The following is a 20,668-nucleotide window of genomic DNA, read 5'->3' as shown; positions in this document are numbered from 1 at the left end:
TTCCCCTAATTTTTTAGTGCTTATATTAGGATCCTAGTTTACGAAAAGAATGAATCACTGCAAGCAGCTCTTAAAATGGAATGTTCTTTAAATTGTTTTCCTGACCAACAGAAGTCAGAGGTAATCCTTTTTTTTTTTTTTTTTTTATCCACAGCTATTTTGGAAATGCACTTCCCAAATCATGACAGCAATGTGCAATGATGCTTGGACATACTTAAAATTCTTTATTTCTCCTATTTCCAATATTTTCTCTACCCCTTTCAGCCTACATAGGGCTGCTAAAGTGATCGTTTGCAAACATTATATTCATCATATCAGTGTTCTGTTCTAGGATGTATAGTGATTATTAACTGCCTGATCAAATCCAATGAACTCAGACTGGTCTTCAAATTCTTTCATGATTTGTCCCTGACACGCTTCCACATAATAACTAGCTATAAGCCATCTCCCTTTCCAAAAGAAGACCATCATCTACGACTTACAGGAATGGTTTAGATTAAACCTTTCTCATGAAGAAGTCCGTAACTCACAGAGATCAGGCTACTATCCTGAGAAACGGCTTCCCTATACAGAGGCAACCCTACAACTTCCTGTTCCTAACAAAAGGCCTGTTCTATTTCACCAAATGGATACAGACATATGACTTTTATGTATTCATATCTCCCATTCACACTGGAAACCTGACATTTAGGGCAATTTTAACCTAATATTCTTATTTTGCAATGTTGTATTTTACAGCTCTGCTATTCAGAATGCTCTCAAGATTTAAGTCCATGGAACATAAACAGAAAATATCCAATAAATATTTACTAAATTAATTGTTTTCATATTTAGATTCAGTAATTTCTTCAGCTGTTTCCTGAGTGTACCTCTGTGTCTCTTTTTAGATTGAAAGTTTTCAAAACAAGAACCTTAAGTCTTACTTCCTTAAGCTGTTTTATTTAGTTTAGTTTTTGGGTTTTTTTTATTGACCCTAGAATGCTTTTTACACCGTGCTGGCTGCTACAGAGAATGCAAAGATTAAAATTATGTGGAATCGGTGCGTAAGGAGGTTTAGCAATATATATTGTTCATGGCTATTATTATAATGGCTACGCGCAGTGTTACAAACTTATATGGTGTGTGCTTTCAATGCAAAGACTTTACATTTGTGATTCTGAGCAGGAATAACAAACATCACATGCTTTTTGTACCAGATGTAGCACCATAAGCCTATTGATTTTGATTAATACTTTAAAAAGTGTTATTTGATGGTAAATGCAGCCAAGGAGAAAAAACACATAAGATTATGTAAAATTCTCGGAGCTAAATGATTTTGACTATCAGCTAACATACCAATTTGCCACGCGCTGGACTAGAAAATTAGCCATATCATATGAACAATGCTCATAAGGTTCTGTGTGAATCCATCAAGACCAACACTTCTTGGCAAAGTGCTTTCACACCTGTTAGTTTATTCCTTAAATCATGGTTCTCAAAGTTTGGTCTGGAGTCTCCTGGAAGTCCTTGATAACTTTTGTCTTTGGATCCTTTGTAGCATCTAGCACAGGGTGAAGACAAATTTATTTTCATAATAACACTAAAATATTACCTTTCTGTTTCCCTCTTTCTTTTACAAGTACCTAGTAGAATTTTCTAGAGGCTATATGACATAATCATGTGACAGCCAAAGGTATGTGTCTTTTGTATTCTGTATTAAACTTTTCTTGTTTGAGTTTCTAATATGATAAATGTCTATAGATATCATTCAAATTACCAAAATCTCTAATAAATATCAATAGATAAAATCCACATAAGTATAAATTTTAAGGCTGTAAAATATGAGAATTGCTATGCTTTTGTTATCTCATTCAGTCTCGTGGTGTAAATACCATCCAAAAATCGTCTGATCACTCACAAACACATAATTCTAGCTTGGATCTCTCGCCTAAATTCCAGACTCAAACCTCCAACTGCTTAGATACATCTACACTTGGATGTCTAAGAGGAATGTCAAACCTAACATCTGAAAATCTCCTGGCCTCCTCCACTTGCTTCTCTCAGTTTTCCTGAGAAAATGGTCATTCTGCTTTTTTTTGACTGTCCTTTCCACCTGGAGTCTGGCTACATGTCACTTTCTTCATCAATACCACCCAGATCCAGCTCATCTTCATTTCTATCCTGAATCTTTGCATTAACCAGACTTCATTCTTCTGTCCTTGCCTCCTTTCAGGTCCTGCTCAACACAGTAGCCAGAAATGGTCCTCTTAAAGCATGAATCAGATTTCACACCTATACTCCAAACACCTCAACTGTCTTTACATGTAGCTCAGGGTCTAATGGCCTTCAAGGGGGGACACAATCTGTCTTCCTTGCCCCATGAACTTCTGTCCTCAACTCCTACAACTCTCCTCCTTGACCCCTCACTTCCAATCACACTGGCCTCCCTGCTGTTCCTTCAACACACGCATCCTGCCACCCCAGGACCTCTGCTCTTGCTATTCACTCCACCTACAATTATTGTTCCCCCCAGATAGCCACGTGTCTTGTTCCCTTATTTCCTGCACATTTCAGCTCAAATATCACATTATCAGTGAATCTATCCTTGACCATACAGTATAAAATGGCCACAGCCCAGCACTCCCTAGTTCTTGCATCTTGTCTTATTTTTTCCATAGCATAGAGCACCATCTGATCAACAATACATTACTTATCTTTTGTATTGTTTATTTTCCCAGAAGGCGGCATCTCTGTCTTTTTGGTTCATTGCCAAATACCCAGAACCTAGCAGAATGTCTAGAACATAGAAGGCTGTATTGTTTGATGAATGAATGATGAATATTATATGCCTACCAATATTCTATAAGGTAAGTAAGGCCAGTTATATTTTCAAGTTTGTATTTGGGGAAAGTAAAGGGATGAAACCTTTTGAGATTGGTCCTTAGCTACTGGAGGACTCCACCTTTTCCCTGACCATAGCTGATGAAAGTCCACTCAAAACACCACTTTAAAGCATGGGGTCAAAATAAACTGGGAAGGGCAGCAAGTCACCAAAATACTAGTTAGGTGAGGTTCACAGTCAAAAGGGGACATATTACTACTCCACTTGTACCATTTTTGCTGCGATCATAAATCAACAAGGCATTTTCCTGCTTTTTGTAGAAATCACCACCACTTTGGTCCTGAGTACTGTGCCCCCTCAAATACAATGTAGACGTTAAACAAAAGGGGAAGAGAAGGCAGGAGCTGGTTTAATCAGCCTTATCCAAGGACTGTTAATCCTGCCCCAAGAAGAAGCCAGGCATGTCTGCAGCAGGCAAAGGGCATAATTGGGCTCTCGCACAGCTGGCCCTGTTGGCTGTTTCTTCCCTGGGTTTTCTCCTATCACCTGGTTTGACGATTCTGTTTCCTAGTTCTCCTTTCCCTGATAGCATTTTTTTTCTTGACTACTTACTTCAACGGTATTTTTTTAAAATTTCTTCCTCTTTCCTTCATAATCCTACAACCTTCACTACACCTTTATTCCAGTCTTTATTTACTGACCAATCAGTCTGCAAGCACTATATGTAGTCCAACATTTCCCCTTCCTGGAAACAATTTTGGATGCAATTTCTTCACAGCAAAATTGACTTCATTTATTCACTCATTCATTTTTCTCATGTCAGGCTCTGTCTAGGCACCGAGGGGAAGAGAGAGAACAAAATAGATAAATATTCTCTCATGAAGTTTAATTATAGTAAGGGAAATAAACAATATAAGAGATAAATAAATGAAGCAGAGATGATATTGGACAGTGATAAGTACTAAGGACAAAAATAACACAGAGAAGGGAGATAGTTTTAGGGAGGCCTTGTAATTTTAGATATGGTGGCAGAGAAGGCTTCGGTGAGAAGGTGACATTTCGCATAAAGACCAGAGGAAGTGAAGGAGTGAAGCACAGTTACCTGGGGAAAACGCTTCACGGGTAGACTGAATAACAAAGTTCAAGTACCCAAGCTGGAAATGTACCTGGACTATTCAAGGAACAGAAAAGAAGACAATGTGGCTGAGTTGAAATGAGCAAAAAAAAAAGTAGAGGATGAGGTGAAGGAAGTGGGGCCAGGACTTGGAGACTTGAGATTAGGATTGGGTTTATACTTTCAGGGAGATGAGAAGTCACTGGAGGGATGGCACGTCCTACATTACGTTTTAGTAAGTCTGCTGCACAGAATAGACTACGACGGGGCGGGAGATCAGGGACGGAGGATGGAGGGAGTCAGGGAGATGAAGAGACTACCGCAAAAGTCTAAGTGACAGACATCTTGGCTACAGTGAAGGAGGCCAAGAGTCGTCAGATTCTGGGTTTACTTAGAGGTCAGAATCAACAGGATTTGCTGACGTATTGTTTGTAAGTGTGAGAGGGAGAAAGGAGTCAAAGATGACTCCAAAATTAAAAAAAAAAAGTTTTGTATATCTAATGTGATATTTCACCTAACATGCTAGCTTTATAAAAGGACAACGTTAGTATTACTTTTGTGAATTTTTCTTTCTAGTGCTATGTGATTTTAACACTTTGTGTTCTTTTTCTATGTATGTACATATCACACAGAAGTTTGAACCAGTGTGATATGGTGAACAGCTCTCTGCATAATCTTCCCTTGATGAAAAATATATAATAATAATAGGATTTTTGGAAACAAAGTAAGTAAATGTATGTGAGAGGTAAGATTTTGGATTTTCATTTATATTTTATTTCCATGGAGGAGGTTATGTAAGATTTAAGATTAAAATGTAGTATTTTATATCAGGGGCATTGTTATGAACAGAATCATGTTCCTCGGAATCCATATGTTGAAGCCCTAATGCCCCATGTGACTGTACTTGGAGAAAAGACCTTTATGGAGGTGATTAAGGTTAAATGAGGTCGTAAGAGTGGGACCCTAATGCTCTCGGACTGGTGTCCTTACGAGAAGAGGAGAAGACACCGGAGTCCACTTGCTGCCTCTCCATACGTGTGTGCCAAGGAACGGCCTTGTGAGGACACAGCAAGAAATCTGCAAGCCAGGAAGAGGGCCTTCACCAGGGACGAAGTCATCTGGCACCGTGATCTTGGACTTTGGAGCCTTTCAGGACTGGGAGAAAATAAATTTCTGTCGCTTAAGTCACTCAGTCTATGGTATTTTATTGTGACAGCCCAAGCTGACTGATACAGGTATTAATCTCAATCTGCTCCGTATGCAGGAGAGAGAACACACATCACTCACGCACATGACTGGGGTGCTAAAAATGGTTCCATTTCTTTCTCCCCCATTTGGGCAAACCAGTGAGAGGGATGTTGTTTTAGAGATAATCTCAATTTCAGCTACTTTGTCTTTTCATGTTTCAGCCATTGACTAACTTCAGGACTTAAATCACTGTTAGGAGTAGATCATATTAATACACCCCACAGAGATTTTAATTTAGCAGATCTGCCAAAGGGTCCCCACATCTGAATTTCTAACAAATGCTCCTGATGATTTTGATCACACTTTGAGAAACACTGAGATAAGCTTATTTCCACATTAAGTCTTCTAAACAGCATGCACAGTGGACCTTATTGTATGTCCTTCACTCAATCATGACTACTCCTAAGGACTGCCAACAGAGTTTATAGTAACTTTATAAAAAGCTTCATAAAAGGTCAAGGTTTACCAAGAATCCAGAGAGAACAGAGCTAAAACCAGCGTTTCTCGGTGTGTGTACCATCTTAGACCACTTATGACTTCTGCATGGTATGTGCTGACACCGCCACCTCCTATTTCTAGAACAGCTCAGTTACTCCTTTTTTAAGTTCCCATTACTAAGTCAGAAACACTGTGTAGGACTTTAGTGGGGCCTATTCTTGGCTCTCAAGTCCTCCATTTATGAAAAGAGCATGATTCAATTTGTGCCAACTCATAATAGCAACCTTGTAAAGGAGTCAAAGGGTGAGGCAGCTTTGACAAAAACAGAGAGGTGGCTAGTAATAGAAGTGGAGCAGAGAAAGCAGGTCTACTATGAAATTAGACGCGTCTCTGCTCCCGGTCTCCTGGCACATTGCCTTGGGTCCAGGCACAATCATCTGCCTATTTCTGCCTTTAGTCCACCCTGTCCCATCCCCCATACCCTCCCCACCTTCTTAGTCTACAAATTCTCCCTCCTTAATCTTGATACGTATAAATATTCACGTGGTGGTGACTAATAGAAGTCATAGAGAACTCCAAAGTCAACAAGGGCTGAATGACGGTACCTAGCCACAAAACAGGAATCTTAAGTACACAAACGCTACGACCATCTGCCATGGAAGTTCACCATGGCCCTGGCACTTGCAAGCAGCCTGATTCAAACACTGGGCTTCACCGGCATATGTTCATGACCTGGGATAATTCGAGGGAGAGCAGGGAACAGAGAAGAAGAAGGCTTAGGGCATTAGTAAGACCCTAGCCTATGCTGGGCAAGAACACTATTTTTTTGAGAGGCAGTTCAGGATTTTTTTTTTTTTTTTTTGTAAAGTTAATGATTGGTTAAGTGTTAGATAAGCACTGTCTCCCATGTAGGTGTTTCCTTGGTACCCAAAAGTAAACAGGCTCCCAGATAAGGGACACCAAGCCAGAAAATAGGTCACAATAAACGTTGTCATTTAGGAAAAAAAAAAAAAAGCTCATTTATGGAAAGGTAGGAATTCTAGCACATAATCAAATTTACTTTCCTGAAAACAAACAAAAAAAAAATTAGCAGTTTGTAAGTCTGTCCCCTGTGCCTCAATAAAATAGGCAATTGCACTCTCAAGAAAGGACGTTAGGCTAATATTTATATCAAGTTTCTCTCTTTCAGAGAAAAGAAAGCAAAAAGAAAGTGAAAATCCTGAATTTGATGATATGCATCGGGGCTTTTATCCTGGGCTTCAAGGAAACTGCTTCACCTGCAGCTGGCATCACCCCTCCTCCAGTGTGGCCCCTCCTCCAGTGTGGCCCCTCCGCTTTGTACTACTTCCTGCTTCTCTCTCAGCAATTCCATAAGGCACCAAGTTATTAAAATCTGCCCTCCTTCACATAAAAATGAAATCCAAATTCAAACTGCATCTCTTTCCAAAGAGAATTGTGAGATCAGAGAAGTGGTTACTTTTGGCAGCAGGCCTCCCAGAATCTTCTCTGCATCTCACGTAGGGTTAATTATGGCAGAATGCAACCATGATCAGTACTTTTGTTCTGAGAAGAGGCTGTGTCAACACGCGAGCCAGCTGCGAAGATGAAGGTGTTTTGAATGGTGCATGGCTTTGCATAGTTCCATGCAAACAGGCCGTCTGGTTCAGAGGATGAGACACACTTACGGTACTCCAATTCCAAAGCCAATTTCTCATTTAGCTTTTGAATAATGAGATTTCATACCCCATAGAGGTGTTGGTGATTCAAGCATCTGGCAAAACTGATCATTTCTAATTTAAATTGTTCAGTGAGCTGACTGAGACCCTACCTTTTGTCCCTGCACATCTGTCGTGATGTGGTCGGCTTCCCCATCCTCAATCTCCCCCATCTTCACGACACTGACTTCTATGGTGCCAACAACTTTGCCACCATCTGAAGTTCTGCAACCAAAAATAAATGAAATGGAGAGGTGAGAATCTTCTTTTTCCTGAAAGTATGTCCAAACACGTTTTTCTCTGAAAACCACTAACATTGCTTTTTTTTCACCTGCATTGGTTGTAATTAAACAAATCTGCAAAAAACATACTGAAACATGTTAATAGTGTTGGCATTGTTTTTAATTTCCAAAGAAAACTCATCATGAATTTGTGCAGTAAATGCATGGACTGTCAAATACTATCTCATGCAGGTAAAACCTCCTCAGCGCTCTCAGGAGTAGCTGCCAGGACCATGGTTCCAGGCCCAGTTTGGCAACTCCACGTCTCTACAACAGCATAAACCCTGGCTCCTCTATACCAGTCGCATGGGATACTGTGCACAACTACTACAGAAACCACAGCTGAATAAAACAGAAAAGAGCATAAACATCTCTGTATTCCTCTACGACCCAGCCATTGGCTATAAAATCTGCTTTTATGCCTTTTGCATAATATCATTTCTCTTTCTCAGAGACCAAGAAAAGAAGATTTCTCTCCCAGCAAACACACACACACACAAAAAAGAAGGTACCTGCAGAGCAGAAATTAGCAACAGAGATCATCTAGCACAACCCATTACTCTTTCAGATAAAGAAACTGAGACTCAAGGAGGTAGAAAGCCTCATGCATGGAAGCAAACTGGCGAAACCAGAAACCCAGGTTTGTACCTTCTTTGAGTCTGTTGGCCACTGAACAACTCTTCCCTACTTAATGATAATGATAATTTTATTATTAAGATTTTCATCATCATTACTGTCATCAACATACAGATGTTATAGTTGACAATAATTAAAATTAAAAATAAAATTAACAGCCACCCATCCTTTAAGATTCTCAAATTTTCTTTTCTGGGCAAGAAAATATACAGAATAAGTGGTGGCATCATATCATGGGAACACTGTGATACATAAGGATATTTTTCCCTTGAAACTTATTTTGAAGATGGGTAGCAAGCCTCCCATCAGTATGAGGTGTTACCATAACTTCTACCCAAGCCTAATTGACTAATACTAGTTCGGTGACACTTCATTTTCTTTATTTAGTCATCTTTTAAATTTGTTTTTAACTTTAATCTGAATACAAATAGTGTCTTTCTTTCAACCAATTCCTTCAGAATGTCACTATTTTTATTAGAGGTGTCAGAAAAGAGGAATAGGAAAATTAGTATAAGTAGTTTACCAAAATGCTAATTAAAATAATGAATAAGTTAGGTGAAAAGGAAATCCAGTTGTTATCAGATCACAGGAAGTTTTCCTCAAAACATAAAAAGTATAAATTGAAACGTATCTTTTGAATTATGCTTTTAAGAAAACCAAAATAGAAAAATTCTGGTAACATACACGTAGCTAATGTCATAATGTAATAAAATAAAGATTATGTACACAGAAAACTAAAAGTGATTTAACTAGTTTATTAATATTAATAAAATATGAAGCTTCTTGGTGATTTTTATAATACTGACTCAATTATTTGAAATTAATATAGAAAACTTAAGCATTCATTACAAAGAATATATCTATACAGATGATAATATAATCTATGATTTTGTAAAATAAAAAACTATATTAGCTCCAATTCTGGAATGGTTTTAATAATTAATTATACCATTTTCCCACTTGAAAATGACATCATAACTTGTCATAAATCACAGTGTGACATATCTCTGTACAATTCTTCAGTACTTGACAGTTAAATAAAGAGTTTAGTAAAAGCCCTGTCACCACTCATAGTTTTTTCTAGAAATTTGCAGACTTCTTTTTCCCCCAAATTGATCATCAATAACAATTAAAGACATCTTCTTTTTTTTTTTCTCATAGGAATTGTTTAAACTTTTGGCTTGTGCAAACTGAGCTAGCTTAATTTCTAGGTATACAAGCTTAATTTCTAGGTACAAATTCCTAAATATTTTCATTGAACTAAACCAAAAAAATGTCATGATTTGAAACAGAGAATAAGCTTCTCACAGTAAAGACTGGGTAATAAGGCGATATATGCAATAATAATTAAAAGTGTGAACTCAGGAGTTTGAGCTATCTGCTAGCTTCATGACCTTGGATAAGAAACTTAACCATGTGAAACTTTGTAAGACAGAGATGATAACTTCATTGTAAGGATTAAATTGTGACATGATTTATGTAAAGTTCTCAGCACAACGTTTTGCATAAGACAAGTGCTTCTTCCTTCTCCTTCTCTTCATCCTCATAGTAGTAGGAGCAGTATCAACCAAATTGCTATTGTCATGAATATATTTTATTTAATTTGATTCTCTTCAGAAATTTTACTAAAATGGACATCTAAGACTATTGTAAAAGATTACAGGATTTCATAGCACATGCATTTCAAGAGTGATTATGTGCTCATTAGAGATACAAAGACTTAGTGATGACAGATGATGGTATAAAGCTTACATCCTAGTAGTGCAAAGAACACAAGTCTATAGCTGATGACAATGCAAGTGAACCTTTCAAAGTGCCAGAGTCAGATGAGTAAGGAATGCACCATGGGAATAAAGGAGTAAGCTTCGGAACTATAGCTTTATTTATTCCCTTTAAAAATTATCTGGCTACTTTTAAAATACAGGCATATCTTGCTTTATTGTGTTTTGCTTTGTTGAGCTTCACAGATATTGTGGTTTTTTTTTCCCCAAATTGATGGCTTGTGGCAACCCTGATTCAAGCAAGTCTATCAGTGCCATTTTTCCAACAGCATTTGCTCACTTCATGTCTCTGTGTCACATGAGATTAAGGGACACTAAAGGGATTCTAAAACCTCCCCCACCCAAAACCATTTTGCGTAAGAAGCTGTGAGTACCCTGAAGCATGCTTCTTCATCTGAGATTCGTGGGAGATGGAATGGGGAATGCAGGTAATAAACTGAAGAATTGAACCCAAGACACCCAAAAGCATTGTTCATCCTGTCCGTGAACTGGAACATGAGACGTAGAAGCAGTTTCCAATTTATTCTATACAATTTACTACACACAAAGTATGGATATTCAACACCTCTCTTCAATCAGGAGAGTCACAACTGAAATATCTATTTCATGTTTCTAAAGGCTGTTTCAAAGGTGATTTCATAAAAATTTACCAAAAAAATTCATTCTTAAAGCATGAATTATGTTTCCAATTTATCACCCATCAGGTTCAGGGGGCTACTAATCATTACTTCACCCTTATTAATCAGCAAAATCCTACTGACTTTTGTTTAATGGAAATTCTTCAGAGCTGCATGGCAGACATACTGAAGAGAATTCCAGGCTAGGAATCAAGAAACCAAAGCACAACGTCCAGCTCAGCTGCTCACTAGCTATGTGACCAACGACATACTGCTTCAATTCTCTGGATTTCAGTTTCCTGTACTGCAAAACAAAGAGTTGATCTCTGACAGCTATAATATCAGCGCTCAAACTTCATGCTCTGACGAGGCTAGAATTCAATCACTTGGTTCCATCATAGGCATCCTAGACTATCGTGGGCGGACACAGCTTTGGGAAAAATCAAGGGCAGATTGTCCTCCTCACTCCCCACCTTCCCGTCCAACCCTTCCCCCAAACAAACCAACCAAATGCATGCCAAACCTGAAAAGTGACTTAACACTTACAGTCAAATACAAAGGCTAGTTTTTCTTATAGTATCCAACGTGTATATATATATATATATATATATATATATATATATATATATATATATATATATATATATATATATATTATTACCATTATGGCACTTGGCATTTTCACAAGGATACAAATTTGATAGAACCAAACAAAAGTGATCTTCACACAATTTCCTAGCAATTTATATGGCACTAGGAACAGGCTGCAGCTATAAATAACTATCTTAATCTATACAAAGAAGAGAGAGAGAAAAAGAAAACCATGTCATCTCAAACAGTCTCTTGTCAGGTCATTACCCACTGCTTAATTCACAGAGTTATTATAAGAGAAGTAAAAGATGAATAGTTCTTGGCAGCTATGTTATTTCAATCACAACATCAAGTTCCTATTTCTCTCAGCAGATACACTTAAATATTTAACCATGCCAACAAGATGGAAGACAGAGGAGGGGAAATTTCAGCAACACAAATCAACACTTCCTTATCAATTAGATTTTCAGTATGCATAATACATTAGTGATTGGGATTTTTCAAAATCCTCCTTTAACATAACTCTCATAATGCTTCCTAGTGAAATATTCAATCTCACATGCTGAAATATTTAAATATTTTTGGAAGACTGGGGGAAAGGGGATATGAAACAGTCTTCAATTTAATGACGCTTTTCCTCTAAACTCTTCACCACCTATTGTACCATCCTTAGTAGAAAAAAAGAAAAAATTATCCTATGGAAATGTTAAACAGAAACATGTAAATAACTCCCCTATTTTGGAAATGCCACAGAGATACACATGACTCTGTAAACATCCAAGGAAAAACTATCATTAGCACTGTCAGTCTTTGCAAATATAAAGCAGCCTTGGTGCTATGCACAGGAACCGTCATCTGTGAGATGTGCCTTGCATTTAACCCGTCTAGACATGTAACTGGGAAATGAAAATCTCACCTGGACAGAAAAATAAACAAAGGCCATATGTAAGCAAATGGAGTCAGTGAGTGAGTGTGCCCTGACTATCTTTCTGGCGAAAACTCTTATCTAGCAGTGCTAGATTTGCTTAGGTCTCACAGAAGTGAGAGTTCTATGTAAGTAGATATGACTAAATGCACCTCTACTCTGGCTGAAATTCACAAATACCAGAAGTCACAGAATACATTCAAACTAATCCTCAAATAAAACCTTTCAGTAGTTCTTAAAATTGCAGCTTACACACTCTAAGGTTTTGCCTTTGATTTTTTCCTCCTTTCTCGTTACAAGCTTGCCTTTAGAAATTCCTTCCACTATTGTGGGATTCAGTTACCCTGTCTATGAGGATCCACCACAATTCCATACTCCCTACTCTGACCTGACTTCCTGACCAAGAACTGCAAATTCCTTTTGTCCTGGTATCATTTGACATTCGATAGACTTGAAACCTCAACTCAAACTTCAACAAACTTACATCAGTAGCATATCATTCCTCAGAGATCAAAACCACAAAACATTTCATTTCTACCTGTGCTTTGCCCCTACTGTGCAATAAGGCACAAAGTCATAGTGATTCTTCCTCAATGTCTCTTACATGTGTCTCTTCCCAACAGCAACATCCAGTTATTCTCATCAACTCTCTTTCATTACACTTCAGGAAACTACCTCCCATCTTCCAGTATCTTCCTCTGCCATCCTGTCCATGTCGAGCTTTCCTCTTAAAGCCCCACTGTCACATTTTACTTTCCTTCCTCTGTCAAAATCCTTTAGACACTGCACAAAGCCTGCCCAGAGACTCTGCAGTGTAGCCTGTCTCTGAAGACCTTATATCAGGACTTGTCAAGGGTTAGGGACAGCTCAGTACTTTTGCCTCAAACTGACCCTTGTCTTCACACGCCATTAAATAATGGAGGATGGTTTAGAGGAAAGTGAACTTTGAGTGACAAGGTCCTTTGTTATGGTGTTGGCTCTTTATCATAAACACCTATGTGTTTGTGAGAAGGCAACTCAGCCTCTATTAAGATTTACCAGCTATAAAATATGAAAGCAGTAAACCATCCTACTTATAAGACATATGTGTCCAAAAATAAAAGGTCTTAAGTTAAAATATAAAAATGCTTTTGTGTATGGTAATGAGTACGACTGTTACACAATTCTGAGCCACAGAACTTCGAGAGCCCATAGTAGATACGTAGACTAGCCATTTTTCAGACTAATTGGCATGTGGATTTCTCTTTACTGCTGAAAACAGTAGTATCCAAATATGAGTGATTCCCCTAACACAAATAAGCTAAAGACATCTTTCCCTCCCGTGACTCTATGAAAAATACACACATAGTGAGTTACATTTGGAAACCTGATTTCAATACTAAATGTAAAGTATAAACTATCTCTTTGAATGTAAGAAATATCCCATCAGCAAGGTGAGAAAACAAGGTTGGCATCTTGCAGATGTCCCTGTTGGGACTCATAGGCAACCAAAATTACATGAAAATTATTAGGAAACCATGAGCTACACATTGGTAGACAAGATGCTGCAAGTGAGACAAAGGAAGCACACTCTACTCTCTTGTACCTGTCGAATGAAACTATAAAACCTGGACAGGATGCTCAGAGCAGCTATTCGAGGACTTAAAGTAAACAGCGCCAGGCATACTGGGGAAGAAGGTCAGAAGCTTAACTATCACTGATGAACCAGCATTACTTTACCATTTTCCCCCTCTGGTATCTCATGATCTAGACCCAGCACAGCCCCAAGCCCAGAGATGCTCATAGTGTGGGCAGAGAAAGCCCCAGGAGAAGCCCTCTAGCCCTGGCTCAGAGAAAAGAGCAGAGGTCTCCTAACACTCAGAAGAATGATGAAATCCCTTTTCTTTTTCCCACTCTCTTGTGTCCCAGCTCCCACGTAACCCAGTGGTGGCAGCAGCAAAAGTGGCAGCGCGGAGGACCTGCAGGCGCCTAAAATTACGAGGAAGGGAAAGTTTCCTCTTTGATTGGAGCTGTGAGCCCAAGGGTATGGGGTGAACGCCCTTGCCTTTTATTTTTCATCTCTCTCTGCTCTTTCCAGAAGGGGGTGCAATTGAGTGACAGAGAAGGGAAAATAAAACCCCAGCTTTCTGGATGAAGTTCAAAAAAGGAAGCCACAGGAGACAGGAATGTTCCAGGGGGAGAGGAAGAGGCTCAGGAAGGAACTTCTTAATGTTGTTCATGAACTTCTGGGCTTACCCCAAGCTGTGCATGCATGGATCTAAATAGCGTATCAGACACTTTGAGAAATAATTATGGACTACACCACACTCCAGCTCCTAGACTGTCACCTGGGTGACAAACTTGAAGGACAGGAACAAATAACATTACAAAAGTTTTGCAAACAGAAGTGATATTGAAACGGTATTGAAATGACACGTTTTCACAGGACACCATGTCAACATACAAATATGTAGCAGTTAACAATTAGGAACTGAAATTTTATACACACACACACACACACACACACACACACAAACACACACACACACACACACATATATCTTTTATAATAAGTCCAAAACAAATAAAGTACTTAAGTATACATCCAATAAAAATGTATAAGATCTATATGCTGAAAACTACAAATGATGATGGAAGAAATCAAAAAAAGGTCTAAATAAATGGTGAGGCATACTGTGTTCATGTATTGAAAGACTTAACTTTACAAAGATGTCAATTCTCCCCAAAATGACCTACAGATTTAAGACAATACCAATTAAAATTCCAACAACATTTTTTGTAGATACTGATAAGCTGACTCAAAAATTTATCAAAAGCATAGTTACTAGAATGCCCATGTACTTTTGAGAAATAAGAACAAGCATGGAGAAATTGTATCTACTGGTTTAAAGACTTATTTTAAATCTACAGTAATCAAAACTGTATGGTATTTGCAAAGAGACAGATATATTGATAAATGAAACAGAATACAGAAACTATGTGGCCAAGTGTTTTGACAAAGTTACAGTCAATGCACTAGATAAAGAATAGTCCTTTCAACAAATGGTTCTGGAACAATCAGACAACCACTTAGGGAAAAAATGAAAGTCTACTTAAACTTCTCAACTGAAACAAAAATTAAAATGGCTCATTGACCTAAATGTAAAACATAAAAATAGAAAACTTAAAAAAAAAAAGACATATGAGAAAAGTCTTCATGAACTGGCTAAGTCAAAGTGTTCTTAAATATGTACCATCTAAAGAAGAAAAAATTTGATACACTGAACTTCATCAAAATTGACACATTTGCTCTGTGAAAGACACTGTCACATGAATGAAAAGACAAGCTACTGACTGGAAAGAAAACATCTGCAAATCATGTATCTGACAGAATTTGCATCCCAAATACATAAAGAGCCCTCAAAACTCAACAGCAAGAAAATGAACAACATAATAAATAAACAGGCAAACAAGTCGAACAGACGTGTCTCAAGAAGAGGATATACAGATAACAAATGGCCCGTGGAAAACTGGGTGTTAGAAAAATGAAAATTAAAAGCACTATGAGATGTCATTCTATACCTTAGAATGGCTGGTGAGGGGGCAGAGCCACTGAAACTCTTGTACGCTGCTGGTGGGGGAAACAGCACAGCAGTTTCTTACAGAGTTCAACACATACTTGCCATATGACTCAGAAACTCCAATCCTAGGTATTTACCCTAAAGATATGAAAACTTAGGGTCACAGGAAAACCTGCACATGAATATTTTAGTAGCTCCATTCATAATCACTCAAAACTGGAAAGAACCAAAATATACTTTACTATGGACAGTTCAATACACTGTGGTACCACCCCATCGTGAACTACTACTCAGCAATGAAAAAAACAACTGCTGTTGATATGCACAATACCTTGATGAACTGCACAGTCATTAGACTGAATAAATGAAGCCAGTCTCAAAAGGATCTGTACTTTACGATTCAATGACTTTCTCAAAAAGTAAGAGGTATGGTGATGGAGAACACAGATAGACGGTGGTTGCCAGAGGTTGGCATGGGTGGAGGCATGAATCAAAGGGACAGAGGGAGGGAGATTCCTCTATGGTCATGAAATAGTTCTGTATCCTGACTGTGGTGGTGGTTACAAGAATCTACACATTGTTAAAATTCATGGGACTGTACACAATAAAAAGTCAATTTTACGGAATGTTTATAAAATAGAACAAACTAATAGCCATTTAGTCTGTGAATACAAAACCACATTACTAAATGGCTATTCCCTTCCATGCGAACAAAATCTAATTTCTGGCAACATTTATTTGAGTCAAAGTGTCACTTATACCATGCTCTATGCTTTCAAAATATCTGCCGACACAGAAATGTCACATGTGAGAGGAAGGAAACTTCTCCACCTGAAAAATGGCGGGTCTTTCGTCAGAGAATGGAGAAAAAAAATGCTCATGCAGGCGGTGCAATGAATTTCCCAAGCCAATGGCTCCTGTTCATGGGATAGATCAACTGGCCACCCACTGTCTGAATTTACTCATGTTTAGATTTACAAAAGAGAAACTATTGCTAAGGCTTCCTGTTGAGTTAGTTTATTTTATTATATTTATTAGTTTGAATTATTAAGAGAAAGAAAAAGATTGAAAGGGAAAAAGCACTCTACATATTAAGCCGAGACCACTGGAAGAGGAAGGGAATAGTAGCAAGAAAGGTTTTACAGGAGGTTATATACAGACTGCTGGGAAACCTGACTTAATGCAGACATTTTTTTAAAAGCAAAAAATATAGACATTTTAAAAACCAAACAACCAGGATAGACAGATAGGCAAAATTTTTTTTTCCTACTAAAATGGACATGTTCCTACAGCAGAAATTCTTTACAACAATGGTTTGTAAATGTCACAAAACCAATCAAAATACTCTAAGCTACTTTGAAAAAACATTCCAGAGATAACAGGCATAGAGAATTAAAGGATTCAATTATTAAATAATTAGGATCAGAGTGATGGGTCAATATTTAATATTCAAATTTTGAATTACATATATTTATTAGAAGTTTTGTGCTTTTGGGTTTTATGTCAGTTTCTTAATAGTAGGAAATAGTGCAAAGAGACTTTTTGTAAAGCTAGCATTAAAAGGTCAAAGTTGTATAGTGTATGAACATAACTTCAGAATATAATGTATTTCAAACCTCTGTGGTAAGAAATTCACTAAGCTTTAAATTGTACAATGAGGCATACACTCTGAAACCAAGCAATTACTAGTGCCTATATTTTTCTGCTTAATCACATTTAGATTTGTTTTAAATTCTTCAGATATTGAGTTACAAAATTTTGCAATTTTAAAAATATTTTATCCTCCTCTAATATGACAATATTTTTAATGAAAAAAGAGTTTCCCAAATTATGAATTTCCATAGAAATACAAAAATGAGGTGGTCAAAAACCAGAAAATGCCATTTGAACAAACATCTAAAGGACACAAGGAAGTGAGCCACATATCTTTCTTAGGGGAAGATGTTTGAAGGTAGAAGAACCAGATGGTCTAAAGGTCTTACAGTGGAACATGGTCCCTGTGTTCAAGGAAGAGCCAAGACCCCATGGTGGCTGAAGCTGGGTAGATGGGGAGAAAGTACTAGAAGACTAAGTCAGAGAGGTATGTATTAATTTTATATCACTGCATAATGAATGACCACAAACCCACTAACTTAAAACAACACCGATTTACTACCTCATCGTTTCTACAGATCAAAAGCTGCGCTAAGTCATCTACTCAGGGCTAAAGCCAAGATGAAGGCTGAGCTGCACTCCCACAAGGAGGCTTTAGGGAAGAGTCTACCTACGGAAGAATCCTCTGCTGGCTCGTTCAGGTTGTTGGTAGAATTTATTTCCTTATGGCCGTGTGACTAGGGTCCTCGTTTTCTTGCTAGTGATCAACCGAGATGATGCTCAGCTCCGATTTTTACCACACACAAGATGACTGTTGGCTTTTTCAAGGCTATCAGGAGACTTTCTCTCTCTAGTCTGCTGAGATGGTATCTCAGTTACAGGAGTGACTGTCCCATCACCTTTGGGATATGGAATAACTTAATAAAGGCAGTGATTACCCCATCATATATTCACAGGTCCTAACCACACTCAAGGGGATGGGATGCTGCAGGACGTTTATCTCAGGGAAGTGGGAATCTTAAGGGACATCTTAACATTCTGCCAACCACAAGTAATGGTGAATGAGATAATCTAGAGCTTTAGAGGCCACTGTCAAAACTTTGCTTCTTACTCTGAGTGAGGTAGAGGACCAACAGAAGACTCTGAATAGACACAGGTTTTAAAGTGAGAATTTGGGCTGTAAGGCAGAGAATAGACTGTAAGGGAGCAAAGAGAGAAGCATGAAGATGACACAGAAAAAAATCTGAGTGAAGTTGAGATGTGTCAGATTCTAGTTTGATTTTGAAGGTGGAACTAACGAGGTCTTGTGATTGGTTGGATATAGAGATAAGAAAAAGAGTAATCAGAGACTACAGAGATTATCACCTGAACAAAGGAAGGGGTGGAATTGCAGTTTCCTGAGATGGGAAGACTGTGAGGATAAAAGGATTTTAGGGGAAGGAGTGGGCAGCAGGCAAGAGCGAGGAGCTCAGTTTTGAACATTTTGTATTTGAGACATTTCAAGTTCAAGTAAAGATGTCATTGGGTGTTTGGATATGAGAGTCTGGAGCTCAAGGCATCAGTCAAGGCTAGAGACCAAAATACAGGAAACATCAAGATACAGATGATATTAAAAGCTCCGAGGCTGGATGGAAGTGAGTGAATGAAGGGTGAGAAGAGAAACATTCCTAAGCTGAGATACAGGCCACTTTGACATTTAGAGGTCAAGGTGATAAACAACCTGCAGAAGAAACGGAAGAGGGACGGCCAGCTTCCTGGAGGAAGGAAGGGAAAAAGAAAGTCTGGTACTTCAGATACCAAGTGAGGAATGTGTTTTAAGGAGGGAATGACCCATCGTGCAGATACACCAAGGAAAAGGAATACTGAGAACTGTCCCTGGGATTTGACAACGTAGAAGCCATTCATCCCTGATAGTGACTGTAGCTGTTTAGGTTGAGTGTTGGGGATGAAAGCTTGATGAGAACGGGTTCAAAAGACAATCAGAAGAGGCAAAGCAGACACAGCTCTCAAAGTGGCTCTCCTGTAAAGAACAGGGAAATGGAGCATAAGTTAGAAGGCGATGTGGGAGATTCAGTAGTATGTTTGTGCTAACAGACATGACCTAGCAGAGCCGGAGTAATTTACGATACAAGAGTGAAAGGGGATAATTGCTGGAGTAATGTTCTAGGACAAGTGAGAAGAGACAGAATCTAAAAGACTAGTGGAGATGACTTGAGACATGAAGCTGACTTTATCTATAGCAACAGGAAGGAAGGCAGAGTAGATTCTGGTAGGTTGATAAATACAGCGTGGGAAATTGTCAAATTCCTCTTCTCAGTGAAACAGAAACCAGATACATCAGCAGAGAATGAGGAAGAGGGGGGATATTTTGGAGGTTCTGGGAACAAAGAGGTGTAAAATAACAGTCCAGGAAAGTGGGAGAGCAAATGGACCGGGGAAATATAGTAGGACTGTAGAGTACCAGTGAGGATACCCATGAAGTTATGGCAGGAACCCAGCTGAAACCTGGCCTCATGGAAGTCAGGTTTTCCTAGCCCACACTGCTACAGAGACTCAAGTATGGAGGAGGTGAACAAAATGTTGTATTTGATCACAGTTTTTGTTGTAGCGTTTATTTTTACTTTATCTATCTATCTATCTATCTATCTATCTATCTATCTACCTACCTACCTACCTACCTATCTTTCAATCTACCTATACTTTGCTCAAGGAGTACAGTAAAAGGGGCACAGGATTTGAGGACGTATGAGAAGAAATTGTGATTTCTCAGTGATGGACCATGGAATCTCAACTGGATAAGAAAAGAAGAGTGGATATGGGGGAGGAGGATGGGCGGGTAGAAACATGACTTTGCAGTCAATGAGTTGGTGCAGTCAAAGAGCAACTAGAAAGAGTATACTGGAAACATAGGAGATGGAAATCAGAAAATAGAATACTTAAATATGAACTTAAAGTTAGGACTCTGGGTGGGGATGGGATTAACGACAAGACCAAGGGAATGACCACAGGAGTGGGTTGCTGAGGTAGGACAGAGAAAAGCCTGAAAGACCAATGATCATCTGTGGTGGCCACTGAATCCCAAAATGTATAGGAGGAATAATGCTGAAGAGACACAGTGAACTGCAAGTTAAGATCTTCATGAAATGAGGGGAGGTCCACCCTAGTAATGCTGAGGACCCAGTGGTATGTCAGAAGCCATAAGCCTCAATTCTGGGGAGTTTTCAGAGGAGGTTCATCCCGCAGCAGGTATGAAGGGCAGCCACTTGGCGGGGCTGCAGAGGAGAGAGCCAGCTTCCAGTTAAACAAAGAGAAATGAATGAGGATAGGGGTCGGGGCTGAGGAGGGACC

At 38.6% G+C, this 20,668-nt stretch overlaps 1 protein-coding gene across 10 annotated transcripts in view; it reads right to left on the bottom strand.

Moving 5' to 3' along the window:
* INPP4B (inositol polyphosphate-4-phosphatase type II B) overlaps window positions 1-20,668 on the bottom strand; it is a 687,800-nt gene that overhangs the window by 209,172 nt on the left and 457,960 nt on the right. For all 10 annotated transcript variants that reach the window (XM_074378084.1, XM_074378080.1, XM_074378065.1 and 7 more), the window contains one exon: window positions 7,450-7,561. In XM_074378084.1, the coding sequence (XP_074234185.1) occupies window positions 7,450-7,561 (112 nt within the window). The remainder of the gene's footprint in view (window positions 1-7,449; window positions 7,562-20,668) is intronic.

Source organism: Camelus bactrianus, chromosome 2 (assembly GCF_048773025.1).
Source record: "Camelus bactrianus isolate YW-2024 breed Bactrian camel chromosome 2, ASM4877302v1, whole genome shotgun sequence".
NCBI classification, from domain to species: domain Eukaryota; kingdom Metazoa; phylum Chordata; class Mammalia; order Artiodactyla; family Camelidae; genus Camelus; species Camelus bactrianus.
This window is presented reverse-complemented; position numbering and strand designations above follow the sequence as displayed.